Genomic DNA, 27815 nt, shown 5'->3' on the forward strand with positions numbered 1-27815 from the left:
CACACCCAGAAGTGGGTTATTGCTATTATACAATGACATTATTTAAGAAAAAAATACTTTTCTTAAATAATGGCATTGTATAATGCCTCCTTGCTGCCCTTCTGCAGCTGTCTGGTATTCTGCGGTAGTTCTGATGTACTGCACATGCGTATGCTTACGCAGTACATCAGAGCTGTGGGTGGAAGCAACAGAGAAAGCAAGATCTCCGTTGCTTTTTACAAAGTATCTCGCTATGTTAAAGGAGTTTAACATAGCAAGACAGCTTTAAAAAAAGCAACGGAGAATCTCTGTTGCTTTTTTTAAAGCTGTCTCGCTATGTTAAACCCATTGAACATAGTGAGACAGCTTTTAAAAAAAACAACAGAGAAAGGAAGATCTCCCTTACTTTTTTTAAAGCTGTCGCACTATGTTAAACTCCTTTAACATAGCAAGATACTGTCTAAAAACAATGGAGATCTTGCGTTCTCCATTGCTGTAAAAAAAGACAAACTAATGGAAAAAGTCAGTCTGATTTACAACGTGCACTCTGACCAATCAGCATGCACGTTTTGGAATATTAATGGGGGGTCATTGTATAATAGACCATATATAGTTATGATACAAAATCTTTGTATAAGCTTAGTTTATGTTTATAATAAAGTATGCACTTATAATCAGGTCTGTCTTTAAGAGGCACGTTATAAATCTAGGAGGAGTAAGGCTAAATCTGAGTTGAAAAATAATAGGACTCCATGCAAATGATAACAGTTGAGATGTATATCTAATTTCCAGCTGTTTTGGCATCTTCTGTCACACACTACCCCTGACACTTTGTGCCAGTCGGATGCAGCCCATCTGATTCAAGCTTTGACCTCCTCATTCAGACTTCACTTCTTTCTCAGTTCTCAGCTTCTTCTGATTCCCCCATTTTCAACCATTACAGCTTATTTCTTCTTTAACTCCACCAATACCTTAACCATGTCTGCAGTGTTCCATCTGAGCCTGCTGCTTTCTCCTTTTTCATTTTCTTTAGTGCTATTCTTATTTTTTCTAGTGTGGGTTCCTCCTTCTCTCCCATTGTAGACCATGTATGGGGCAGTACAGCTTATATCCAGTACTAACCTGATCAACAAAGAATAAATAAAATAAATGCCATTTCTGAAAATACACTGCATGACTCTGTAAGCCATTTCATCACCTAACTTTTTGCATAAATGAAAGCCGTTAATGTTTCTTGTAATCTTAGTTCTGCTTCAGTGTCACCTTCCTGTAGTTTGTTTAGCTGACAGGGTCACATCTTCTATATTCTACATTATTCTCGAGCTTATTTCCTTTGGCTGATTCTACCTTCATTTCATTTTTTCCTACATTATCCAACCATACCTTTTGCATTCAAAGTTGGGAATGCATTTTCTTCTTGTAGGCCACTGGCATACCTCTCAACCATAGCACAAGAAATCTGGACAAAGCCTAGCAAAATGGGGGGACAAAGGCCTAAAAAATAGGGACATATTTTAAATATTGCTCTTATAAATTTAGAAAGTTACTAGATTAACAGGGTTTGTTTTTACATACATTTTACAAAGGATTTGAAGTCTGAAACTCAAAGGTATGTCATTATTTAGTGACTTCAGTCTTCAGATCATCCCAGTGATTTGCCAAAAAAACACAAATTTTATGAGGAACAGGCCAAAAATATGAGCCAAAAATCTGGACATTCTGCAAAAATCTGTACAGTTGAGAGATATGCACTCTGCTCTTTGTTGAACTCTGATTGGCTTCTAACTCCTTTCCTTTTCTATTTATTTTTTCAGCAATCACTCTCATGATCCAGTGTTGTGAAGAAAATTGCATTATGCTTTAGGCCCTAATGAAGCATTTTCTTTTTGAAAATGGGATGTCACAAAGAAAGTCAGGCAGATTCAGATTAAAAATGTTATACTCAGGATGGTGAATGGCAATGGATATAGTTGAAAATGTATACATTCATTGGCCAGCCTGCTATTGGCTATGAAGTCTCAGCTACATTCACTTATGTAGCTTGCATTTCATCTTCTTGGTTGGCTTCCCACTGCAGATGCAGCCTCATTTACAAAATCAGGCACATCAGATTACAATTTGCCATTGGGGATAGTGTTAACTGAATGCAGAATGGACAGAGGTTACATGTACAGGAGTCTTAACAGTGTTTGTTAAATTGCATGGTCAATCACTGTGCCTTAAAAAGATTCACAGTGAAATTACAGCTGCTACAGTTTTTTTTACATTGTATACAGTATATTAAATATTTTCATTTTGAATACAGTTACACTAATATTTTGAGCAGAATCAAGATTAGAAAGAAAAGCTGCCTTCTGCACTTTTATCACAGAAAGTGTTACAAAGGAATATTTTATTGACTACATTCAAGTAATGCAAGAGAAAATAGTTCTCAAACATAAGAAAACTGGAGAGATGCAAAACAAGATATTCTGGATATTTACATTCCATAGAATCATGTGGTTCCACAGAATTTTCACTGCAGGCTGTGCTTTTATGCCATTATATCCTCTTTGTAGCTTGACTGTTTAGTGTAGGTTTATGATATAAACTGCTAAATAATATTCATGTTACAGAGCGATGAATTCGCTCACTCTCAGTTTATCTACTACATCACACCAAGCAAGATGTTTAAGCAGGCTGGGCTCCTGAGCCACCCCAGAAAAGAGAAGGTTGCAGGTAAAATATGGATTTTGTTATGTAAAAATTATTAAATAAATATCTGGAGGCCCTTTGCAAAGTTTTTGCCCATACTGGAGCTTATGAATCCTCCTCTCACCTGGAAAACAGGGATGTTTCCCTGATTTCCAGCACAAATGCACTGTTGCTCATATAAATCCTACTTCAAGTCTCTACTTATGAAGGACCATATGTCTAGTGAAATCCATCAAGTCAAAAATGCAATAAATGATTAATAATATACAATTGTGCTAGACCAGGAACCATATTGCACAGAATACTGTTCATTAGCTTAAAGTTTACTGCAGTAATAAATCTTCAACTACAATGAATACTCTTCACAAATAAACTGATAGAAGGAATCTTACTACAGTACTGTAATGTTATGGTTCAGATAGTTTTATCTGAAATTCACAGAATCACGACACAAAATCTCATGATGGGTTCTTAATCAGTACAGTGCTTTAATTATTATTATTGTTTACTTACAATACACTGCTGCGGTAGCGTTGTCGCTCATAGTAAGACGCTGTCCGATTCGATTCTCAGCTAGAACGTCTTCTGCGTGGAGACATGCGTGAATGGGCGTACCTTCGTTGAAGGTTGTGCGTCAGGGCTGGTACCTCGGCACGTAAAAATCAACTACCAATCATTAGCGGACCGGAGTTCTGCTGGGGCGACCCCTAAAAGCCGAAAGATGTCACGCAAACAAAACTTACAATACACTTGAGTTTCAGTAATTCTAATGGACAGCCCATTTTCCTTACTCCATGGTTTACATCTAAATACATCTAATGCAGGTCTACCGCATTTTGACGATGGTCAATTTTCCTGGTAATTTTTAATAAAGATATTTAAGCATGCTTCTGCTCCTAATAACTCATAACTAAACAACAGTATGAAACTTCTTACACCATTTTTTCTGGAGTACCTCAGTGTTCTGTCTTGAGGCATATTTTATTTGGACTTTTTATGATATCATTTCCTGTACCCCAATGGATTTGAATTTGTAAGTATGATGATGACTCTATGATAGTTTCAGTTGTTACTACAGCTGTGGGTCACAGTAAGTCCAGGTGTGCTTGGATGAATTGTATACATGGTCATCTGTTAATACTATGGAATTTAATATAAAACTTGCATTTTTCATTTTGGTACTAATAATAAGCTCGTTCCTTATACATTGAATAATATTACTTTGGACGTAGACAGCAATGTTAAGTATTTAGGAATAAAAGCTGATTGTAGCTTTAATTAATTTACATCTTATGAATATTATTAGACAAATGTATTTGGAAATTAATAATATTTTGAGAACTTTTGCATGTAGAGATAGGGAAATGTTTGGCTGCTACTTAAAACCATAGTCAGACCACTTATGGAACATGATGGGGATGTTTGTATGTTTAATTTATTATAGATAAAAATACTGGAAAGGATGCAATGATTTTATACCTAACAGTTAAAAAAAGTTTGAGGAGAAAGACATATAAAGTTAGGCTTAGGGAGATTTCTTTATTCTCAAGTAAGGTATAAATTACTTAGGGTGATTTAATCTTTATGAATATGTGTTTTAAATCTAAAAGCCTGGAACCAAGTGCAGGTATAACAAAAAAACTATTGTCAGAAAGGAAGTAGAAACAGACATTATCTGTTGATAAACCATGAAAAAAACATCGAGTTTTGGGTGATTTTTTTTTTTTCATTTTATAGCTGCTTGCTGGTGGAATTCTCTGTCTCTTAGAATCAGAAGAATGGATACAATTAGTTTATTTAAAAATACATTAGATAAATTATCTGGGTAATAGATTTTATGATACTAAGATTGAAGGTAGGTTCCTTGAAGGTCTATTAGGCCTGGAGTCTGACACAGTGCAGCTGTGCTTAGAACTGGTACTCCACAGCGCTTGGCTTTCTAATTTAGTTTCTGTTAGTGGTGTCTTCACTGCAGTCATGTTTTCCCTGTCACTGCATTTTTTTTTCTTTTATTTAGAGCTTTCTTTATTTCTCAAATCACAACAATATGCAAAGGGGTCAACTGGTAACTCTCAAAAATGCTTTTAGGTAAGTGTCTGTGTGTGTGTGTGTGTGTGTGTGTGTGTGTGTGTGTGTGTGTGTGTGTGTGTGTGTGTGTGTGTGTGTGTGTGTGTGTGTGTGTGTGTTCATTCACTTATGGAATGGCATCCCATCAACTCTGATTCTCTTCCTTATGCCTCTCACTGGCTGGGAAAGTCTCTACTTTCCCCACAATTCTGAATAGGATAAAGGGAATATTGGAGCACAAATGAAAGATCTTATGATGGTGAAATGTACTTCTTGTATGAAACTGTTGTGCAGACTTAATTTACTGAACAGTATCCACTATCCTGAAGAAGTTAGTCTGATGTTTTCTTTTCTTCACAACAGAAACGTGACACTTCACCTGTATCGCAATGTTCCCACTTGTACTGCTGTCAATCGCCTCCTATATCACCCCAGGTAAAGATTTCCTGATTCTTTTTCATTCCTTAGTTATGCTCACTGCAAATACCATATACTAATAGCTTCATAGATTAGTACTAAGCTAACTGCCCTTGCGAGCCATTTTAAGCTTAGCCAATTATCCCTTGTGAGACTCAAACCCTGCACCTTGTGTTTGTAAGGCAAACACCTTAACCATGGTATTCAGCATGGTCTTTCTATGAAATAATTCATCACTCCACTCAGAGGTTTCATTTAAAAGCACAAACATATACTTTTACCATGATAACACTATTACTAGGTATGCTACAAGATAACAATTTGCAATTGCTTATAGTAATGCAGACTTTGGTGGGTATAAATTAAAAAAAATGGAAGCTTAGAATCTAGAATTTCATAATGCTGAAACTTGATTCTATTACAAGAAGAGTATAAAACTGAATTTTTGAAATACCATACAGCAAAATATTGAAAAATCCAAATAGGGAGCAATACAGATATAAAATGAACTGTTCCATGGAATAGAGGCAACAAACTACAAAAAAATGCCTTGCTGTAAGAAGGCATGCTCCACTGTACTGAGGGTTTTGTCCCATGCATTCTCTTACTTATATAAACCAACTCTAAGTGGGGTAAGGGAAACTTTTTTACAATGCAGTGAGAGGGGAAGAGAAATGTGCATGATTTGTGTGAGATTACTATGCACTGCATCAGGGAGATTTTCCATTACCATATTTGTTGTGCACATTGGAGCTAGTGTTAATATATATATATATATATATATATATATATATATATATATATATATATATATATATATATTTTTTTTTTACTACCAAAATTTTGGACAGCAGTTACACAAACTGTATTGGCTGAAAGTATAGTTTCAAGTTCACATAACATTGATCCTGAAAATATTCAGCTCTACAACAAAGAATGCTAGTGTGCATTCACTGTCATGAGGTTGACATTCTGATTGGAGATTGCACTACATTGGGGATCACGAAATGTGTACGTTTCCTCACTGTAGTGCAATCTCAGAGCTGGAATATATAATTAGCAGGGAATGATGGGGGTACAGGGGGGGCTTCTCCTCCTGCAAAACATTTGTATGACATCACCGGACGTTAGGTTAAGTTGGGTAATGTTGATAATGCTGAATTTGAATTATCAATATTACTGCTTTCTTTGTTGTGGATTTTCCACTTCTGGCTTTTTTCTCAAGTAAGTCATTACTTGAAGAACTATCTTTCAGAATTTTGATAGTAAACATATATATCTAAATCTATATATATATATATATATATATATATATATATATATATATATATATATATAGGTCCTCTACAGAAGACCAAGAGCTCACAACACCGACACCCACATCACCGACACCAAAAGCCCGACACATGAAATACTGACAATGGGGAAACGGTAAGTCTCCATAGTGCGGAATGGAAATATTTCCATTCCTGCACTGTAGTGCGATCTTGGAGTTGGTATAGTAAAGTTATGGGGGTGTGGGGGGCAGTAGCACTGTTGTCGGGCTTTTGGTGTCGGCAATGTGGGTGACGGTGTTGTGAGCTTTCAGTCTTCTGTAGGGGACCCATATATATATATATATATATATATATATATATATATATATATATACTTCTAAAGCTCAAAGTTTCAAAACTTTGAACTTCAAACAGCCAAGACCAGAAGATTGATGTTTTGAAACTGAAAATGACATTTTTAAAAAAATTACATTTTTGCAGGGGGGAAAGTCCCCCTGCATCCCCCCCCCCCACATGAGGGGCACACTCCCTGCTAAATAAATATACCAACTCGGAGATCAGACTGCAATGATGAAAATGGTAAATATTTCATTCCACATCGTACGGCAATCCCTAATCAAAATGTTTGAAGTTTCAAAACTTTGATCTTATGGTCTTGGCTATTTGAAGTTTGAAGTTTTGAAACTTTGAACTTCTGAATATGCACATATTAGTGAAGTGGATATGGCAGCAATGCCCACATGCTTATATCCTTGTTTATTGCTTTGTTTACATGTAGTTGTTTTCTTATACATCTGAAATGACATACTGATTTTCAGTATTTTGTTTAAATCAGTATTCCAGATCAACATTATGATTTTCTACATTCCAGGGTTCCATATTTTAATTTATCTCCAATTTAAAAAAATATTCATCTCATTCAGCATATTTGTAAGACTTACATTAGTGTGTATTTGAAAATGTTTGTTCTGTTGTTGCAGAGCACTGATTTGTACCTTAGCCTTGAAACACTAACTCATTTATAGGTCAGCTACCAACAGTCTGTATCAGCAAGGGTCCCATATCATGACGAAAAGTATAACTGCTCTACTGTTTCCTAGGCAATCCAATTATTTTGTTTGCATTTTCATGCCATTTATCCCTCTATCATATCTCACAGACATCAAGAACTTTCATGAGTTACCATTTTAGTAAAACAAATGTATCAGGAAAATATAAAATCAGATAATATTTCAGATTTCATAGTGGATGACATGATTTAAAGTAGTCAAATGGCTAAAGTCAGGACTTTGGTTATAATCAACTTGAAGAGAATCAATCTTTTGAGGCAACAGTCTTCTGTGTATATTACAAACATTTTATGTTTAATTAAAAGCAAACATGGACAAGAGATATTTATTTATTTACTGACATTTCTGCAAGCAGGCTGTCACAATGAGATAGTTAATAGTATTCTGTGTGATGTTGTAAGTCATATGCTATCATAAAGTATGCGTGTTTTTATTTAGCTCAGTAAAGTACCAGACTGAATCTGAAATGGAATTAGTTTGCTCCATGTTATTAAAATATATATCTGAAATGTTTTATTTTTTTCCATTTTCTGTTTTCCGATAGGTTTTTCCCAGTCATTTTGCTTTGGTAAGTAAGTCTTACATTTTCATCATTTGCTCGTGATTGTATCCCATAAGTTCTTAACTTTACCTTTTTATGTAACCTCTTGGTAAAAAAAAATATATTTTGCCACATTTGCAGTAATACTTAGACTTTACCCATTGAAGACATGGATGTAAACAGTCCACTGTGACCAGAACATTAAGTTACATGTAAGAATACAAACAAGCCAAGAAGAGAGTGGCAGTGAAAGTGCAGTTGCATGACATGTCTGTAGTAAAAGTTAACATTAAATATTTCAATAATTCAGGTGGCTGTGAGTATATGTTTTTTCTACAAGGTAAATGACTTTCCAGTCTAGTCTTTTTTGGCCAGAATTCCAAAGCAGTCAGCCTTCTCTTTACTGCATTGTCTTCAGGCTAGCTATATAGAGCAGAATGCTTAATTTCAAACAGAGGCACATTCTATTATAACTTATATTCTGCTACAAAGAACAAAAGAAAAACATCATCAATACTAATAACTGTATAATAAATGCATTGATTTATAAGATATAACTTGTGATAATAAAAGGGAAATGACTAATACAACACTAAAGTACTGATATCTGTGCTTACATTAAACTAACAAGAAATAAAAATAAATGGGTACAATATCTATAAAAAAAATACAGTTTATTAGATGCAGTCAAAAGTAAGCAGGTTCTTCCAAGTAAAAACAAGTCTAGCAGTTTATTTAAATGCACAAAAAAGTACCTTTAACTCAGTCTTATACTACTGTAAAACAGTTTATCGGTAAAACTGTCTGGATTCCTCTGTCAGGAACTATTTCCAGCTTCAAAATCTTCCATTATGGTGGTCAATTGGCTCATCATGAGACGCTGCTCAGTACACCAAGGCCAGAATTCAGAAACAAATACTGTAATGCCTTAATTGAAATTGTGTGGTGAGTGGCCATACACAGCATGGGGTTGATTCACCGATAGTGGTAACACCATGCATAACCTGGCAATAGAAAAATCTGATCATGCACAAATGACCATATAATAATAATACAGAAATGAGCAACATTATGGTAACGAAACAATAGTAAAAACTCACTTGATTGAAAATTAATTTAATCAATTTCAAAATAACTGAAACATGATATAATCAAAAATACCCAAGACAAAATATTCATAAATACATTTTTGTAGGAGGGCAAGGTCTTACTGCAACCCCTTTACTTAAATACACTATCTTCACAGTCACACAACTGTGTAGAAAATGGAAAATACTGTACACAGGGAATCACTACTAACATACAAAGTAGATCAGCCCTAGAACTAGATGCAGATTCTCTGGAACAGCATTTCCATCCAATGTAAAGCATTCTTCCCTAACCTATTTCAAGTGAAATTTGGACTAGTAGATCTAAAATCAGAAATTTACCCCTTGTCTGACACCTATATCTCTACTAGACAGAGATGGCTTGCAAATGCTTGACAATCTATGCCCAAGTTATATATATCTCTCTTAAAAACCCTAGGATATCAAAACTTGTCAGATATATTTGGGAAGCAGGATTAGGCTTAAGAAGGCCCCCTGAGCTGTTAGCATTGTAATCACCTACGAACCTATGAATTTAAGCAGTGATTTTGTACAGGTCACATCAAGCATTAGCTAAAGATTCTTTTTATACATCTAAATATTTCTGCTACAGTATTCCAGCACTACATCTAGTGGCATCGCATTCAGTAAAACGGACTTTCAGATTAATTGTTTTTCAGTGAAATTTCAGTGAAATTGACTTTCAACATTTTGTACTGACTGAGTCCTCATTCAGTAAATTTGTCATTAGATAACATTGTATGTAACCAGGATGTGCTGTCTTCACATGGAATTCCATGGGATGTTGTAATATTGATCTTTGTGAATATGTGCAGCATGCAGCATCCTTGCTACAATGACCTTCTATCAGGGGAGAAAATGGGGTGTATGAAGTGCACATGCCTCATGAATACTACACCAGCTCGTTGATGTAATGATGCAGCATTGGAGGAACACATATGACTTCCACTGACCACAAAGGACAGTAACACCACAACCTGGGTGTTCTATGGAATAGACAATTTCCCTCCAGGTTCTAAGGGTCATTGACTCTGCCCAAATTAACATCAGTCTTTGGCTGGTCCACATGAACACTGCATATCAGCTAGAAGGATTTCAAATACATAATCTGTCAAGTGGTGTGCAATGTGCAGGGTATTATACACAGTGTGTCATTCTCAGATTTAAGGAGCAAAAAACAAAAATCAAAAAAAAAAAAAATGGAAAAAGGTCCTCTCATCCCCTGAGAACCAACACCCTCTTTCTCTTTTGAAAAGTGTAGCAAACATCTTGCTACAGTTAAATACCACACACATAAAGCTCTTTGCCCCTGCCAGCAAAAGAAGTATCAGCTCTCATGCACTACAGACAGATCAGTATTTATTGATCCCAACCCCTAATACCTGAAAACTGCCCCTTTGCCCTACCCTAGATATGCCTCTGCAGGCAGTTCCCATGGTTTCCACAACTGGAGCACATCAGACCAATACCTTTGATTTTTGCAGGTTTGCGTCCCACAGGAACTTTTTATTGACAATGCTAGATATGCCCTGGAGCCATAGCTTATGACTCTTATGAGCAACCTGTAGACCAGTTTCTCAAACTCACATTATTGATCACGTGTCTGCCCACTTCAGCTGCATAGATTCCTGTTTCCACACTATGGTATGCTTCAGAGACCTACATCGTATTTGCTATCTGTACAATGTTGCCCAACATCGGTTTGACATCAAAGGACCAAATAACCTGGACCCACCAGTGGAGGAGGTGCAGATTGAGGAACTCTCACTAGAACTAACTGCAGGTGAAAATCAAGAGAGGTAGAGGTTGGCACAATAAATTGTGGCAATGGTAAAGCAGTAGCTTCTGGTGTGCAACTATGGACCAGACTAGATATAACAAAGATTAAATCAGATGCATGCAGTACTACACCCAGGCTATGCTCTACAGTGCATTTATAGGTCATGCTGTGCATCAGACCCTACCTACCCATGTAATGCAGCAGTTAGGCCAGAGTCACAGTTGTCATCATTTGCATAGGTAGGTAGTAGCACATTAACAGGGATCAGCAATGGGCATACTGATGGAACTGGAGGACTAAGGATATGAAAGGGAATACGTGACATGATCAGGTAATTGGGGAGGAGCTGTCTATACTGTGCAGGATGTGAGTAGTGCTTCCTACTGGGGTAGATGTCTAAATGAATGGGTACTTTCCTTGTATGGATTTCAGGAAACAGTTCCTACAAATATTGTTGTATGTGTTTGTAGGTGCTATGGGACCTCAAGTGGAAAACTTCAGACTGTGAATGAACCCCAGCCATGGGTTTGTTTCTAATGAGGCCTGGCATGGACATTGACATCCACCCCCAAGGATGAAGGTGACCTGTATGCAACCCACTGTGCCATATATATGATCACTACATAGGCAATGTCTGTGAGGGTGGCCATGATGTGTCATACCCGACTTATTACTGTAGATGGTGTGGTGGAGGAAAAAGTATCTGACCAGTCTCTCTAGAGAGTGATGGTGGTTATTCTACATGGCATAAGCTGGGAAATCTGCTGCTGCATTCTAGTGTTTTATCTCCAGTGGGTGGTATAGGCCTTCCATCAGTAGGGGATCACCAAAAGTTCTCCATGGGTCACCTGGCAGGAAGTGGAAGGCCAAGTGATGACATGAATGAACTGGTAAGTAGATACCCCTCTTGGTAGGCTAGAGTGTGTCCTTGTGCAGCTTGCAGAGCTTCTTTACAGTGACTAGCAAGCCAATGGTGGCTACGCTCAACCATGAGGTCAGTCACAGAAGTGACTGACTTCTGGTTGTGTGTGTCACTGTACAGCTTGGCAGTCAAAAGTTTCCCCACCCTGTCCCCCATCATAGTGTTCCCTTTTTTTCTGTTTAATTTCCCTCCCTAGATGGTAATCCAGTCATCTCCATCACTAAATGTCTTCTCAATATCTATCCATCTGTCTGTCTGTATATCTCCTTTGTGGTGTCCCCCAACCACATTTATGTCAACACCTCCTCTATCAGCCATTGTTTGCCTTTTGTGTTGGTGTGTCTGCCTTTGCTGCCATCCCTATGCTCTCTCTTCTAACCAAACCTTCTTCATGCTACCTTCCTCTCTATTTTTCAGGAAATATAAAGAATTTGGTACCTGTTTTACAATATATATATATATATATATATATATATATATATATATATATATATATATATATATACACAACTATATCCACCCATACCACTCTACCATTCCCCTTGCCTTTCTGTGTGTTTCTCTGCTTGCTCTTCTGGTGTTTTTCCCCTGTCCTATCCACCATTTCCTTCCCATTTATCACATAAGCATTGCAGGGACTTTGCTGTGCACCCTTATACTGGGTCTTTGCTGTGCTCATAGTAATACATCATTTTGTGTGTGTGTGTGTGTGTGTGTGTGTGTGTGTGTGTGTGTGTGTGTGTGTGTGTGTGTGTGTGTGTGTGTGTGTGTGTGCATCAGCATGATACCAGGTTGACATGATCATGTGACCTGCCATAGTACAATATAACAGAAACACATCTTTTAACAAAACATAACTTTATGTACATTAGACTCTATAACACTACTATGAAGGTTGTGACACAGTAGTTTACACAATTTTAGGTCACTTGTACTTTTCAAAATATGCAGATAGAAAAAAATCTTTAATTATTACTGCTAGTCTCAGATGAGTCTGTACTTGCTTGATTGTATACATCATCACTGAGGTGTTGACATACCAAACCTATGACATCAAAACTGACTAAGGGAATACAAGACACAATGCCAATTTTATTTCATGTTTATTTGCAATTATAACTTATGATGAAGACCAGGTGTGTCAAGCATCTATTGCCAGAAAATTTGAAACAGATACTTCTTGAATGTCTTTGGGCTAGACTTGACTTTTTTAACTTTAATATCCGGAAAATAATTTATGTGACATACTTACTACATTAAGAATACAGTTCTGATCTACCCAAATTCGTAATGTACCGCTGGAATTTCTCCACATAATGCCTGCAATTGTGTGTCATCAATATGACTGCAACATGGCTGAAAATATGAAACTCAAGAGCCCTGAATAAATATGCATTTACAACAAGTGAAAAGTCTTTTCACAAGACTGATTTCAAGGTGACACTCCACATCTTTCCATTCCTTTTCACTATGGGGGTGACATATGTGCCTTCTCTTGGTTTATGCTAATAAGCCACATGGTGTGCTGACACTGGGACAGAACTTCTGAATTATGTCTGCGGTATAAGGCAGACAAACATAAATTAGTATGTGTGAGCACTTCAAGTTGTAAGACAAGTAAATACTAGGGTTAGGCATTTGGCTGATACTCTGGGAGCAAGAAAAAAGCAAAAAGGCAGAAAGAAGAGCTAGAAATTCTGAATTGCAGTTTCTGTAAGGAACACACGCAGCTAGACAAGTTCAGGACTCATGGTAACCATACATACTTGTTTTGGAACTAGTGTAAAAAGACGCTTTAAATTCAGTATTCTGGATTTGTTTAACTTACAAAAATTGTTTTAATGTGGCAGGAATCAGTACTATTTCACAGTTTCTATTCATTTTGGAAACAAAAGGAATCATACATTTTTTTCCTGTTTGGGGGTAATTTTGCACATGCACTTTGGGTAATAACTGTGAGAGACTAAAGAAAGGACAATGGTATGCAGCCTGAAGGGTGCTAGGAAGTGGATTTGTGACCAATTTTGAAATATACTTTGTACAATTAAAGGGGGGGGCTTCTAAACCCTTCTGCTTACATTTACTATCTCCCCATGACTTATAAAGAAAGTGATAAGGGCAAGCAAGAAAATATTTTAGGCTGTTCAGAAATAGTGAATAATGATTTGAAAATCTATTTTCTAGTTTATAGATGGATATTTTTGGGAATGACTTTTCCTTAAAGCATGGAAACATTTATTTATGTCTGTTCACATAAAAAGAATAAGGGGACTGACCTTAACTTGTAATAGGGCCTCAACCAATAAACATTACGTGGCACTTGCTTTAGACCCAGTACTGGTCCTGAATTTTATAACACCAGCAAAAGACTGAAAATAACAGAGGAAATGGTGTTTTCTCATTTTAAAATATATTCTAGCAAGAGAAAAATATTAATTAATGTAAAAATGAAACGGAATCAAAATAATAAATTACATTTTCGGTCTGAAAATCATAGTGCTGCATTACATTGGTATACTAAAAGCTTATAAAAGCATGATAAACAATAGACAGAAATATTAAAATGATTTCTTTGATGAAAAAGATGTACCTTGTGCTTGCCAGATGAACAAATATTCTTCCCACTATCACACCTTCAAGCAATATTTAAAAAAAGAGACTATACATTTCCTCAAGGTAAGCAGGAAAACTAGATTTTCTTTAAGCAAATAAAAAATACTTTAAAATAAAAGTATATTTCAGTAACAGGACAATATAAATGAATATGAAAAACAGAATGCCACTGATGCATTTGTATACTTTGGATTTCAAAATAAGCTGGTTTAGAATGTATATGCCTGTTAGAATATCAGCAGACTGATACAGAACATGAGAGGAAAGGCACATTACATAGTGAAAGAGACTGTTTTAAAGACCTGAATGACTGAGCTTTATATTCAAGCCATTCGTCCTATAATAAGAAAGGAAGTGTTAAGGCATCTAAAGTATATCCCATTTGATTATAAGGCCTCAGTCCACAGCCAAGCTCCTTGAATATATTGTCTGCAGACCAACATTCTGCTGATTTCAATGGATTGTTCAAAGTTCTCATGACTTTTTATATAAAAAAGGACATAGACAACAAGGCTTGAAATCATCCATCAAGCAGATTACAATTTTCCTCTCCTTCTCTGTCTGTTCTCCGTTCATAAATCCAGCACCCCAGACCTCTGATGATGTTATATTGCAATTTTGTCCTCAAGTCTAAATTAGACAAACCAGGCACAGTCAGCATTTTTTTAATCCAGCCTGCTATTACAGTGGTCATCACAGTGGTAATTCCACACAGCTTCCCTTTTCTGTTCTCAAGACACTATGTCGCAGAAATAACTTGCTTAATCATGTTAGACTGAAACAAGTGACTACCTGAGACCACTGAGCATTATCATGGAAAGTTTCTTTTCTTCAGAGTTGTTCAGTTATGGAATAGGTATGTATAAACTGAAGAGTATGTAAATTATAGGCATCTTTTGAGCACTGACAATAGAGGAAATCCCACCTGAGTGGGAAGTACTCCATGCACTCATCCTGTGATAACTCCTTTTCAAACCTTTGTAATGCCCCCAAATCTATACATAGTACTCAAGGTGTGATCACAGTATTGTTCTGAATAATCATTGTATGACATCTGTGTCCCTTGAGTCTGTCGCTTCTGGAATAAGCAAGCATTCTGTTTACATTTACTGTAGCCTAATCACTGTACTACAAATTAACATGGCGATCACTTGAAGAGTTTCCCCTTTTCATTGTTCTCTGGATTACCTTCCTATAGTTAATATTGTATTTTGTATTCCAGCACATGAACATGCAAATCTGTACACTCCTTTAAATTAAATTCAGGATGTCTTCTGTTTTTCATTTGTGCAAGAATCAACCAGCTTTATCAGAGCTATATTATACAGAGCAGGAATATAATCTATGCTAAGCCTTGTGGTACCTTATTGGCTTCTGATTGGACAAAATGACCTACTGTTTATTCACTGATTCCTTACCTTCAGTCATTACTCTGTCTTCTTTATTAAGATAGGCCTCACCCTCATACTATTCATCTGCCTTAATACCCCCTAGTGTGATACAGTGACAGAACCCTTGCACAATTTCAGGTGGGCTACAGCCACTAATTTCACCAAGTAGTCCTCAGCAGTGACCCAGCTGTAGATCTACTGTACAGTGGGATGGACAGGCCTGCAGTGAGTGAAACTAAACTATTATCATCTGCTGCATCACTGGTATACACAAAGTCAACTAGTCATCCCCACACACACATATACACAGAATTCTTTCTATCACTTCCTAGGAGTGAAAATGAGTCTTGTCAACATATACATGCCTGATGCTTCCATAGCACCTCACTTACTTTGCAAGACAACATCAAAGTAATAGCCTTCAAGTCTTTGATTAAGATATCTTGTCCAGGAATGCTACAAATCCTTTACAAAGGCATTTTGATTACTTTTCCACAGTTTTAACTAACAGAAGTATCATTTTCAACCTATTTGTCATGCTATTCCACAGCTTGCTCTTCTTATCACCAGATAGGTCAGTATGCCCTCTGTGACGCCCACTGTTACTGCCAATATGTGATGGGTACCACTATGTGTCATTCCCATGCTAGGCCAGTAATCAAGGAGCATGAATCTTCACCACAGAAACTGAAGAGGGGTTTACACTTGGAATACAAATGGATACACTTAGTATTTCCAGATGGAGACCTCTCAGCATCAAATACAATTTTCCTTAAGAGCACACACACAGAACACACTCAGCCCGGGGTCTGGATGACCCTATAGCTGTCTCCCTTCAGATGCCCAATAAGACTCCTCACTGGTACAGCTGTAGGGTTAGGTTCTCGGCCAAGTGTCCAAGCCAAGTCCTCCAGCACCCTCTCTATAAACCCAGTGCTCCGTGTCCCTGCCCTAAGTAACTGACACACACACAAACACTGAGAGATTTAATTTTCACACACACACACACACACACACACACACACACACACACACACACACACACACACACACACACACACACACACCTGGGAAAGGCTGGCCCAGGTTTATCTGCTGTGCCCCCTTCTGTCCAGAGTATAAGGTAATTATCACTGCCACCAAAAACTTCACAATTAGCTACTCTAAGGCCCTTAACAAAGGGTATCCAATTATACTGTGCAATATTAATACTAATACAAATGGTAGTAGTTCATCAAGATGGCTAGGCCTTCTGGAATGGCCCACACAGTGTCACCAAATAAATATTTATTATGCTTTCTGTGTTGGAGGGAAGCCTTCTAGCTTATCAGTGGGAGTGGTAAGCATCAGGTAGCCTATCTACCACAGGAAGAGTGGGTTTTGGCCCATAAATTGTAGTTTATTGGCCATTTAGGCAGTTTTCCATCTCTTTCAACTTGCTGGCTTAAAAGCCTGCATTTGCGCTTGTTCCCCACCTTTCCTGTAACTAGTCTAGTCCAGGTACAGATTTGCTGTATCCAGGACTCTTTGTAAGCTTCTGAACCACCCAAGCCTTTCTGTGTTGGAGGGAAGCCTTCTAGCTTATCAGTGGGAGTGGTAAGCATTAGGTAGCCTATATACCACAAGAGGAGTGGTTCATGTCACAGAAATTGTAGCTACTGGCCATTTGGGCAGTTTTTTCCCATCTCTTTCAACTTTCTGGTTTAAAAGCCACCCTTGCACTGTTTCCCACCTTTCCTGTTACTAGCTTAGTCCAGATACAGAGTTGCTGTATCCAGGACTGTTGGTAAGCTTCTGAGCTCCGCACGCCTTTCAGTGTTGGAGGGAAGCCTTCTAGCTTATCAGTGGGAGTGGTAAACACTAGGTAGCCTATCTACCACAAGAGGAGTGGTTCTGGCTGAGAAATTGTAGTTTATTAGCCGTTTGGGCAGTTTTTTCCATCTCTCTCAACTTTCTGGTTTTAAAGCCTGTGTTTGCATTTGATCCCCACCTTTCCTGTAATTAGTCTAGTCCAGGTACAGATTTGCTGTATCCAGGGCTGTTTATAAGCGTCTGAGCCCCCCAAGCCTTTGTGTTGGAGTGTAGCCTTCTAGCTTATCATTGGGAGTGGTAAGTACTAGGTAGCCTGTCTACCACGAGAGGAGTGGTTCTTGCCCAGGAATTGTAGTTTATTGATCATTTGGGAAGATGTTCATCTCTTTCAACTTTCTGGTTTAAAAGGCCACATCTGCGCTTGTTTCCCATCTTTCCTGTAACTAACCTACTGGAAAGCACTAAAAAGCCTTAAACTGATACAAGCCTTCCAGCTTAAAAGAGAGACTTTGGAGTGATTATCAGTTTTCTGTATTTTCTTGCTGTACTTAAGTGTTCTCTGCCTAAACACTGATTGTTCCAGCACCTATTGTGATTTAAAAGCTTGTTTTGTTTCACATATTGTACTTATTTGATTGCCTGCACTTTTAAAAAGTTGTTTTTTTTTTAAATAAATTGTTTAACTGTTGTAGGCTACACACTAAAGTGTGATAGCCTTTTCTGATCGCTTGTAGTCGTTTAAAGCTGTTTTAAGTGTACTTTTTACTGTTTTTGCCTTATCTTTTCAAAAAAAAAAAAAAAAAACAAAACAAAAAAAAAATATTGTTTTCTGCCTTTCTAAGCTAGTATACTCCGGTTTTCAGGCTAGTGCTGAATTCAGGGCTGTGTTACAAGTTTCTGAGTTGCCCATACCTTACTTGGATAGAGGGAAGTTTCTCTGTTCACCTGTGAGAGAGGAGAACTTTGAGCAGCCATCTGTCCCTTGAGGAGGGGTTCCAGCCCAGAAGTTAGTAGTTTAAAAACTGCATTTGCACAGTTTTGTGCACCGGGCAGCACCAGTTAGCTAGGGTTAAATTATTCCCGGCTCCACTAAGTCTCCTCTTCAGTTTTTCACTTGAAACTAGTCTAACTCTCAATCTAAGCACTCAAAAGGCATCCTACAGTCCAGCACTTGCTCAGACCTAATAGCAAGCACTAATATACCCCGACACTTGACTGCCCAGCAGGGCAAGGCTCTTTATCCACCACTCACCAACCAAGCGACTAAGCAGCTCACCCTACTATTCAGGCATGACCAAAGGGCAACTTCAGGTGTTATCTCCAGTCCAGCTGGTGAATCTGGGTATCCTGAGGCAATGTTACAACTGCCTCATGTACACAGACAGCCCTCTCCTCCTACCACAAAAAACTAACATATGCAAGAGATGCAATTATACAGCCAAACTGGAGGCTAAGGTCTCTCCACCCAAGACTGGAACAGACAGTCATGAGGAGAAGGTTAGCACTTGCAACACACCTCCAGCCTCACATAGACCTACTAAACCAGCACTGGCAAAAAATACACATAAATACACAAAATCATACTTGGAGTCTCTAAATAAAAACCTGCAAAAGCATCAGAGAGCTCCAAAGCAGACAACCACAAAACCTGCACCTCCTGTCACAAACCAGACAACACATAAAACACATAATCAATGTGCCACACAATCACAGCCCTTAAGGCTAAATAACATACCTAACACACTAGTAATAGTTGACTCAATAGTCAGGCACACTGACGCCCAACTCACTAGGCTGGACAAGGAGAAGGTTACTGTTAGCTGCTTATTGGGATCCAGAATCCGACACATAACACAAGCACTCAGGTCACTCCAGAACAAGTACAAATATGACTCTGTCATTGTTCATGTTGGTGAGAATGACCTGAGAAGTATCTCCCTGGACTACATGAAAAGAGACATTGAAGAGCTCTCTGATCATGTAGCCCAGGCGGGTATGACCCTGATCCTGAGTAGCATCCTGCCCTCACCAAGAATGATAACTCAGTATAAAGAAAAAATAATCAATTTCAACAATTGGCTAAGCTTCTGGTGTCATTCAAAGGGGATCCAGTGTCTGTCAGCCTGGGATGACATGCTCGACACGCCGCGTTGCTTCGCAAGAGATGGCTTGCAACTGTCACCCCTTGGCTTTTGAATACTGGCCAAGGCTCTTGCTGCCCCCATAGTGCCTTTTTAGGCAAGACTCAAAATTCAAACCCACCACCGTAAACAGCACAAGTAAAAAAATGAGGGTTATGCTACTCAACACCTCTCAAAATGCATGCGCTCGAAGCACTCCTAAGTATGGAGAATGTCGACATCTGTGCAGTAACTGAAACCTGGTTCAAGGCTCAAGAGAGCACTTCAGCACTACTGGGCTACAACTGATACCACACATTTTGGTCACAGAAAATGGACCGAAACACAAAAGGAGGGGGTCTATCCATATTCATCAAGGATACCCACATCTCCAGGTTAGTGGCGCAGCATGATACCTCTGAGATCATCCATGTGCAACTAACATCGGGCAAATCTGCAATGCAAATTGCGGCCTGCTACAGATCACCCTCCATGACCCAGGACCACCACTTTGCCTTTCTGGAGACACTGGAAAAAATGAAGGTCCTACCGAACACCCTGATATTGGGCAATTTCAATTACCCTACCATTAACTGGGAAAACTACTTGAGTACAAACTCCCAGACTCAGCGCTTCCTGGAATTTATCAACTCAAATGCCCTGGATCAGCTGGTAAGCTCTCCTGCCAGAGGCCACAACATATTGGACCTGGTCATCACCAACATGGGCGACAGGTGTTCCATACTGGAGGTCAACCCATCACTGGTTAAATCAGACCATAAACTACTCACCCTGGATGTCCACACCCCACCACCACCCCCAAACAAGGAAACCACAGTGAAAAACTTTTCTAAAGCAAACTTCACCTTACTTAAGGCAGAGGTGGTAAGTTTCACAGCCCCCACGCTAAAGTATAACACTGCCCGAGATGCAGAATCCTTTACAATTGCACTCTATGAGCACCTACAAGGATGCATGGATCATGCCATCCCTAGCCAAACCAATACTCACTACCCTAAGAGAAGATAACCAGTCTGGTGGACCCCTGCCATAAACAGGTTATACAACAGAAGGAGGAAACTAGTTCAGAAGAAAAGCAAATCCCAAGAAGGAAAGACATCCCTGATCAGTATCAGTAAGAAACTAGGGTCCCTCATAAAATCATCCAAGGCTAACTTCGAAAGAAAAATAGCCAAGGATTTGAAAGATAACCACAAAGCCTTCTTTAGCTATGTCAAGAATCTAAGTGGCAACTCACAGATATGCTCTGAGCTAGTGCAAAATAGCACAAAATATACTGAACATACTGATATTGCCAACATCCTGGCAGATAGATTCAGTACAAACTTCAGCTCCATCTTACCTTCAAAAGAGCCCACAACAATACCGGAAAAATGTAGTGTCCTGGAAATCACAGAAGCACAGGTGAAAACAGCCCTTTCAAAAGCCAAAAACACAGCATTAGTAGGGCCAGATGGTGTCCCAGGCTGCGTCTTGCACAAACTACAGAATGAACTAACCCCCCACCTAAACACACTGTTCAACCTCAGCCTCTCCAAATGCTATGTGCCCATAGAATGGTGCACAACAACTGTTATTCCACTCCACAAAGGAGGGGCCACAACTCACCCTGGTAACTATCGCCCCATAAACCTGACTAGCCTGGTCTGCAAGGCTATGGAGTGCATCATCATGGAACTCATTAACAAAGACATTGGGAATCTCCAGACACTTGACCCAACCCAGTTCGGCTTTGTTAAGGGCAAATCATGCCTACTAAACCTGGTTGACTTCTTCAAGACAGTCACCAAGGCCATAGACGAGGGAAAGGTGGTTCTCACAGCCTACCTTGATCTCACCAAGGCATTCAACACCATTCCTCTCTCAGGTATTTACAGAAAAACACACCAGCCTGAACATAAACCCCTACATCACAAGATGGGTCACCAACTGGTTTACAGACAGAACTCACATGGTAAGAATAACAGGCTCTAGGTCCGACTCTTAACCAGTCACAAGTGGTGTCCCGCAAGGCACGGTTCTAGGACCCCTACTGTTCAGCATATATTTCTCAGAAGTACAGGCAAACACAGGAGATCTATTGCTAACAAAGTTCGCTGATGACTGCAAACTGGGAGCCATAATTGACTCTCTGGCTGACACGGACATCCTTCAATAAGGCCTTACTGAGACAGACACCTGGTGTCAAAGTCATGGCCTCAAGCTAAATGCCAAAAAATGCAGTCATCCCGTTTGGGAAAAACAAAACACTCACAAATTACCACATAGGCGGCAGCCCCCTTAATACAGAAGAGGTAATAAGAGATCTGGGGACCCAGGTAGATAGTAATCCCTCCTTTGACAATCATATTGCCAAAGTCATTAGGAAATCCTTTTATTTGGCCCATCTAATTACTAAGGGGTTCGCATCTAGAAATAAAGAGGTTATAGTGCCCCTTGACTCGTCACTCATCAGACCCATCATAGAGTACAATGCCCCATTTGGGATGTACCTCACAAGACACTTCCAACAGCTGGAAAGACCAAAAAAGCACCTCACCAAGAGATTACTAACCGCAAACATATGTCCTATGCAGCCCGACTGAAAAAACTCCGGCTGTACTCAGTGGCATATCGCTTACCCAGAGGTGATCTCTGCCTGACTTACAAAGCCATGTCCAATTCAGAATTGATGGACATGCTCCACCTAAAGAAATCCAAGTCACTGCGAGCTACATGCTCTAGTGAGCTAAACCTCCCCACAACAATAAATAGAACATGCTGGACGGATAGATTCCTGTCACAGAGACTCCCCATGCTTTGGAACAAAATTCCTAACTACATTAGGCAGAGCCCCTCACTAACACTCTTCAAGAGAAACCTTGTCGAGTGGATAGGTAACAGAAAATACACCCCTGGGATCACTTCATTGGCTCTGCTTGACAGAGGCTCAGTTAATTAATCAATGGGGTGGCAAAAGCCGACACACTCTGGTTATGCTTATAAATTCCCTCGGGCAGATAGCCTAGTACCTACCTATGAACCTAAATAAGTACTCTAAAAGGTGAGATACTCTCTACAAGAACCAGTCACAATAAAAGTTTTAGATATATTTAATAATAAATAATAAGAGAATATGACAATATTGAATATATATTCAGAGTAAACTACAGAGTTCAAATCACAGAAAATATTAAAAACAACATTGATGGACAGACTCATACAAATAAAGAAAAAAAAAACAATCTCTAAACTAAGCTTCACTATATTGCTGACTGAATCTAAGTGAATTTATTGTTCCCTAATAGCTTACTTGGGCAAGGCAAGATGAAATATCTAAGCAGTCTTTCTAGTTAGGCTTCCAAACAGAATACTCTATCCTCTGAGATTACTCCCTGTAAAATATAATATCCAAGATGACTTGCAGATGACCTCATCTGGTCACTTGACTCTAGGTTCCCACAATATTTTTTTTTGAAGTTTCAGACAGGACTTTAGCAGACTGTGACAATATACATTTAGAGATTTTATGGCAATGCCTAGGAGCCAGAAACATTTACAATACTTCCCCTCTTCTTTGCAAAAGCTAACAGATAATGGCTGCTCCCAGACCTACCGTCTCTGGGCCTACTCAGCACTGTGGTGTCCCATTCAGTGATTTAACAGCTCATTTACATTTCCCTTATTTTTGTTAAAATAAGCCACCTGGTTATCCATTGCAGTGCCAGTGTCCTCTATTAAGACATACACATTTGATTCAGATACCATAATACATGTACATTTTTCTTCATTTCAGCAGGGTGCACTGTTGATAACTTTTAACACAATGAACACAAGCAAAGCTCACAAATACATTTTCAGCACAAGCATCTCAGCTTGATATACAAATGACATATAATTATAAAATTCCAGATAGATGTACTGGCACAAGTCTTACATCCATTGCCTTACTTCTCTCTAGCATAGCTGGCAGTACCTCCTAACATCACACCATCTGGTCACACATTCCAATACTTGTACTAGTTTTCGTTTCCTGTCTTTCCTCTATGACACTGGACATGGAGAATAAGTGTGTAGCACTGCATTATTCCATTATCAAAACTCTTCATGGACTGCTTCCAATAGATCAATGTCTACTCTATTCTTCCTGCATGCCGTAATATATTTAAATTACAGTCTCTGTCCATCAGCAGCTCTCACACATCACACTCTTTATTTGAAGTTACAAGTACATATCAATTTCTCATGTTTCTGCCCCTGTCCCTGCAGTCCTAGGTGTGATCTCTCACTAAGTTCTCCATAGGCTATAACAGCTTATCAGGTAAAGAGAGCTAAGCACACATTTTCTGGATTTGTGGACATGATCATGGTCAGAAGTGGCCCAGTTATAAGTCTGTTGTACAATAGTCTAGACATACCTTCATTATTTGAAACCATAAAAATAATCTGTAATTTTCATTAAGCATTTTCTTTTAGTTAAGAGTTCTTCACTGCTGCCAGCTGTATCAGACTTGTATAAGATCTTCGCTTCCTTTAACAGTTACACACCACTATCCCAACAACTGACTTCTAGTTATGCTGCATATACATGGATAGGTTTGTCTCCTTCACCCCTTTCCAAAGTAAAGAAGCCTTTTAGGCTGCCAAATAAACTCTTAAGGATCAGATGCAGACCAGAGATTTAGGTCTGCAGCTAAGAATTTTGTCAATTAGGCAAAGTCTTAGCTAGGATTTTTAATGTATGCTGTTCAAGAACAAGGCCTATCTAGACCTCTTCGAATCTATCAAGATTCAACCTTTTACCCTGATCCGGGGTGACTTTAACTACACAAACATAGAATGGAAGAACTACTCATGCCAGAACACAAATGCCCAGAGATTCCTCGATTTTGTCAATGCAAATGCTTTGGAACAGCTAGTCGATACCCCCACACAAGAGGTGATAATATCTTGGACTTGGTATTAACCAACATGAGCAACCACTGCAGCATCCCTGCAGTATCATCCTCCCTTGTAAGATCTGACCATAAAGGGGTCACGTTCAAAGTCACCATCTCCCCCGACCCCCCCTCTAGATAGGGTCAAGCAAAAAAACCTTCTTCAAAGCTGATTACAGCCTTCTAAGGGATGGTATAAACAGCTTCACAGTCCCCTCCCCCTCTCTAGGAACTGGCACCAGTATCCAAAACTATACCAAATTACTATACAATCATTTATATAGATGCATGGAATCAGAAATACCTGACAGGACTAAATCATTCCCCACAAAGAAGAATAAACCTGTCTGGTGTGCATCTGCAATAAATAAACTCTATTACAAAAGAAAAAAAATGCTGTCCAGGACCAAGAAGTAGCAGGTGCCCAATTAGAAGTAATAACTTCCTAAGCCTAAACAAGCAAATAAGAGCACTAGTAAAATCCTCCATAGCAAACTTCAAGTCCAAATTGGCCACATCTACTTGAGACAGTCATAAGGCCTTCTTCACATATGTACGTAATCTCAAAGGTAGCACTCAGATCTGTTCAGAACTGGTGGTCAACAACACCATATATACAAATGCTGTAGATATAGCAAACATGCTGGCTGACATTCAATGAAAATGTCACCCCTCTGTACTCTCCATCAGTAAATCAGGACATTTCCAGTACCTGCCCCCTTCCCCTTATATCTAGGGATCAGAGCATCACTGTCTCTCAAAGGCAAAAAATACAGCCTCCATGGGACCCGATAATATCCCAGTCTGCATCCTACATGAGCTCAGGCAGGAACTTGCAGCACCATTAGGTGCCCTATTCAACCAAAGCCTGAATACTGGATTTGTCCCAGCTGAGTGGAGGACAGCCACTGTCATCCCTTTACACAAAGATGTAGCATCCACCGATCCAGGAAATTACAGACCCATCAGCCTAACTAGCCTGATCTGCAAGCCCATGGAATGGATTATCATGGACCTCATTAACAAGGACATTGGCAACCTCCAAACACTTAATCCCACACAGTTTGGCTTTGTCAAGGGGAGGTAATGTCTATTAAATTCGGGCGATTTTTTTGAGACAGTCACCAAAGGCATAGATGAGGGGAAGATAGTGCACACCACCTACCTTGACCTGGCCAAAGCCTTCAACACTATTCTCCACTCGGGCCTAATAGATAAACTCTCTAAACTAGGCATCAATCCATATGTTGCTGGGTGGGTAGCTAACTGGCTTACTGATAAAACCCACCTAGTCAAAATAGGGGAAACCACCTCAAGCAGTAAAACCATATCAAGTGGTGTACCCCAGGATTCGGTCTTGGGGCCTCTGTTATTTGGGATATACTTTTCTGAGGTGCAGGGCAAAACCAGTGGGCTATGGCTGACCAGGTTTGCAGATGACTGCAGCTGGGAGCTGTCATAAATTCTCCTAGTGATGCGGACATCCTCCAAGAGGGTCTCATTCAAACAAATGCTGGTGCCAGAAACATGGCCTCAAGCTGAATAAAAAAAAAATGCATCATCACCTTTGGGGAGAGTGACATCCCCAGAAATTATCACATTAATAATAACATCCTACACACAGTCAGTCTTGAGGGATTAGGGCACCCCACCTGGTCTTTGATATCAACAGGACTTGTTGGCGGGACAGATTTTGTCTCAAAGACTCCCTCATCTGTGGAATAGACTCACTCTCCATGTCAAGCAGAGTACCTCTTTACACCTTTTTAAGTGCAATCTGGATAACTGGATGAGAAATAGAAAGTACATCACTGGGATTCCATCCATGTCCCTGCTGGACAGGGGCATGAGGTGCTGATTTGTCTATACATGGGCTAAACTCTTGTCTAGGCATATAAGGGCATCAGGGTCAATAGCCTAGTAACTTCCTATGATCCTAAGGCATAGATGCAAACTGACCTGGTTACTTGCTGTTCACATATGCATGCTTTATGTTACAAGAAATATCTGCTGAATGAATTCTACAGCAGTGGAAACCTTTACACAGTTGTCTGGATGACAAATGCATATATACAAAGTTATGAAAAAAAAAAATTTGTAATGCATAAGAAAAATAATTTTCTACCCCAGGAGCAGTGGGTTGATAGCTTTTTATATTAATTAAGCTGTTCAAGAGACAAAGCCCCCTGCATAGATAAAGGGGTAGAGGAGCTTTGTCTCTACCTCTGGAAACACATTTCTTAAAGTTATGTAAGAATTCTACTTTGCATGGATTACATCAAAAATAGCATCTAAATGCATCTCCTGTGCAGTTGTACCATAGACTCCTTTATGAATGCTGATTCATGAGTAAATTTATACCACAAACAAAACTCTGTCTTTTGGGAAATCCTTTTTTTCTCTTTCAGTTGACCCTCTGGTTGTTGTAATATGTTTTTATAATTTTCCATCCCAGACAAAAGAAAGTTTTTTTTTTAAATTGCTAGCTGTAAACATTACTTATTTTCATTTCATAATCTGCAGTTTTATTTATGATAATTGCCATATGAAACTCTGCTAATTTTCACTGAAAGCATGGCCCAAATATACAATTTAGAGAGCACTTTGCAGATAAATTTAGGAGACTGCATGACACAGTCAGTTTTCCTGGGGCTGTAGCTCTTTTCAGTTCATAGAGAGGCCCATTGCACTGAATGTACATGGTCTGCATAATCACCATGGTGGGCTGTCCCCATGATAGTGCTACTGAAACATTTCGGTGGGGCAGACTATGCTAATTAGCACGTGGTCTCCCCCAAAAATACCTTTACTTAAGGTAGCTATGCAGTCAGGTGACTTCATAAATTAGAACAATTGACAATGTTAATGAGCACAGCTAAATGCTGTATTCCCCTGCTGTGGTCAATGTGGGAGACCATGTAAAAGTTAAGATCAGGTGTCTATAGAGTAGAAGTAGTGAGGATTGTGCACGTGCATGTATGTGTGTGGCAGCATATGTGGCTGTTTCTGTAGGGGTATGACTGGTCTCAGGTAATTGTATGTGTGTCTGTGGGTATGTCTGCCTGGATGGCCAACGTTGGGAATTA

General features: G+C 39.0%; 1 protein-coding gene across 1 annotated transcript in view; it reads left to right on the plus strand.

The window, feature by feature from the left end:
• Window positions 1-27815, plus strand: part of LOC122812083 (uromodulin-like) — a 763298-nt gene that overhangs the window by 116633 nt on the left and 618850 nt on the right. Inside the window, exons 2-3 of the mRNA XM_044084352.1 lie at window positions 5104-5175; window positions 8049-8072. Coding sequence (XP_043940287.1) covers window positions 5130-5175; window positions 8049-8072 — 70 coding nt within the window. The 5' untranslated portion in view covers window positions 5104-5129. The remainder of the gene's footprint in view (window positions 1-5103; window positions 5176-8048; window positions 8073-27815) is intronic.

The sequence above is a fragment of the Protopterus annectens genome, chromosome 9.part0 (assembly GCF_019279795.1).
Source record: "Protopterus annectens isolate FY-2018-M chromosome 9.part0, PAN1.0, whole genome shotgun sequence".
Lineage (NCBI taxonomy): Eukaryota > Metazoa > Chordata > Ceratodontiformes > Protopteridae > Protopterus > Protopterus annectens.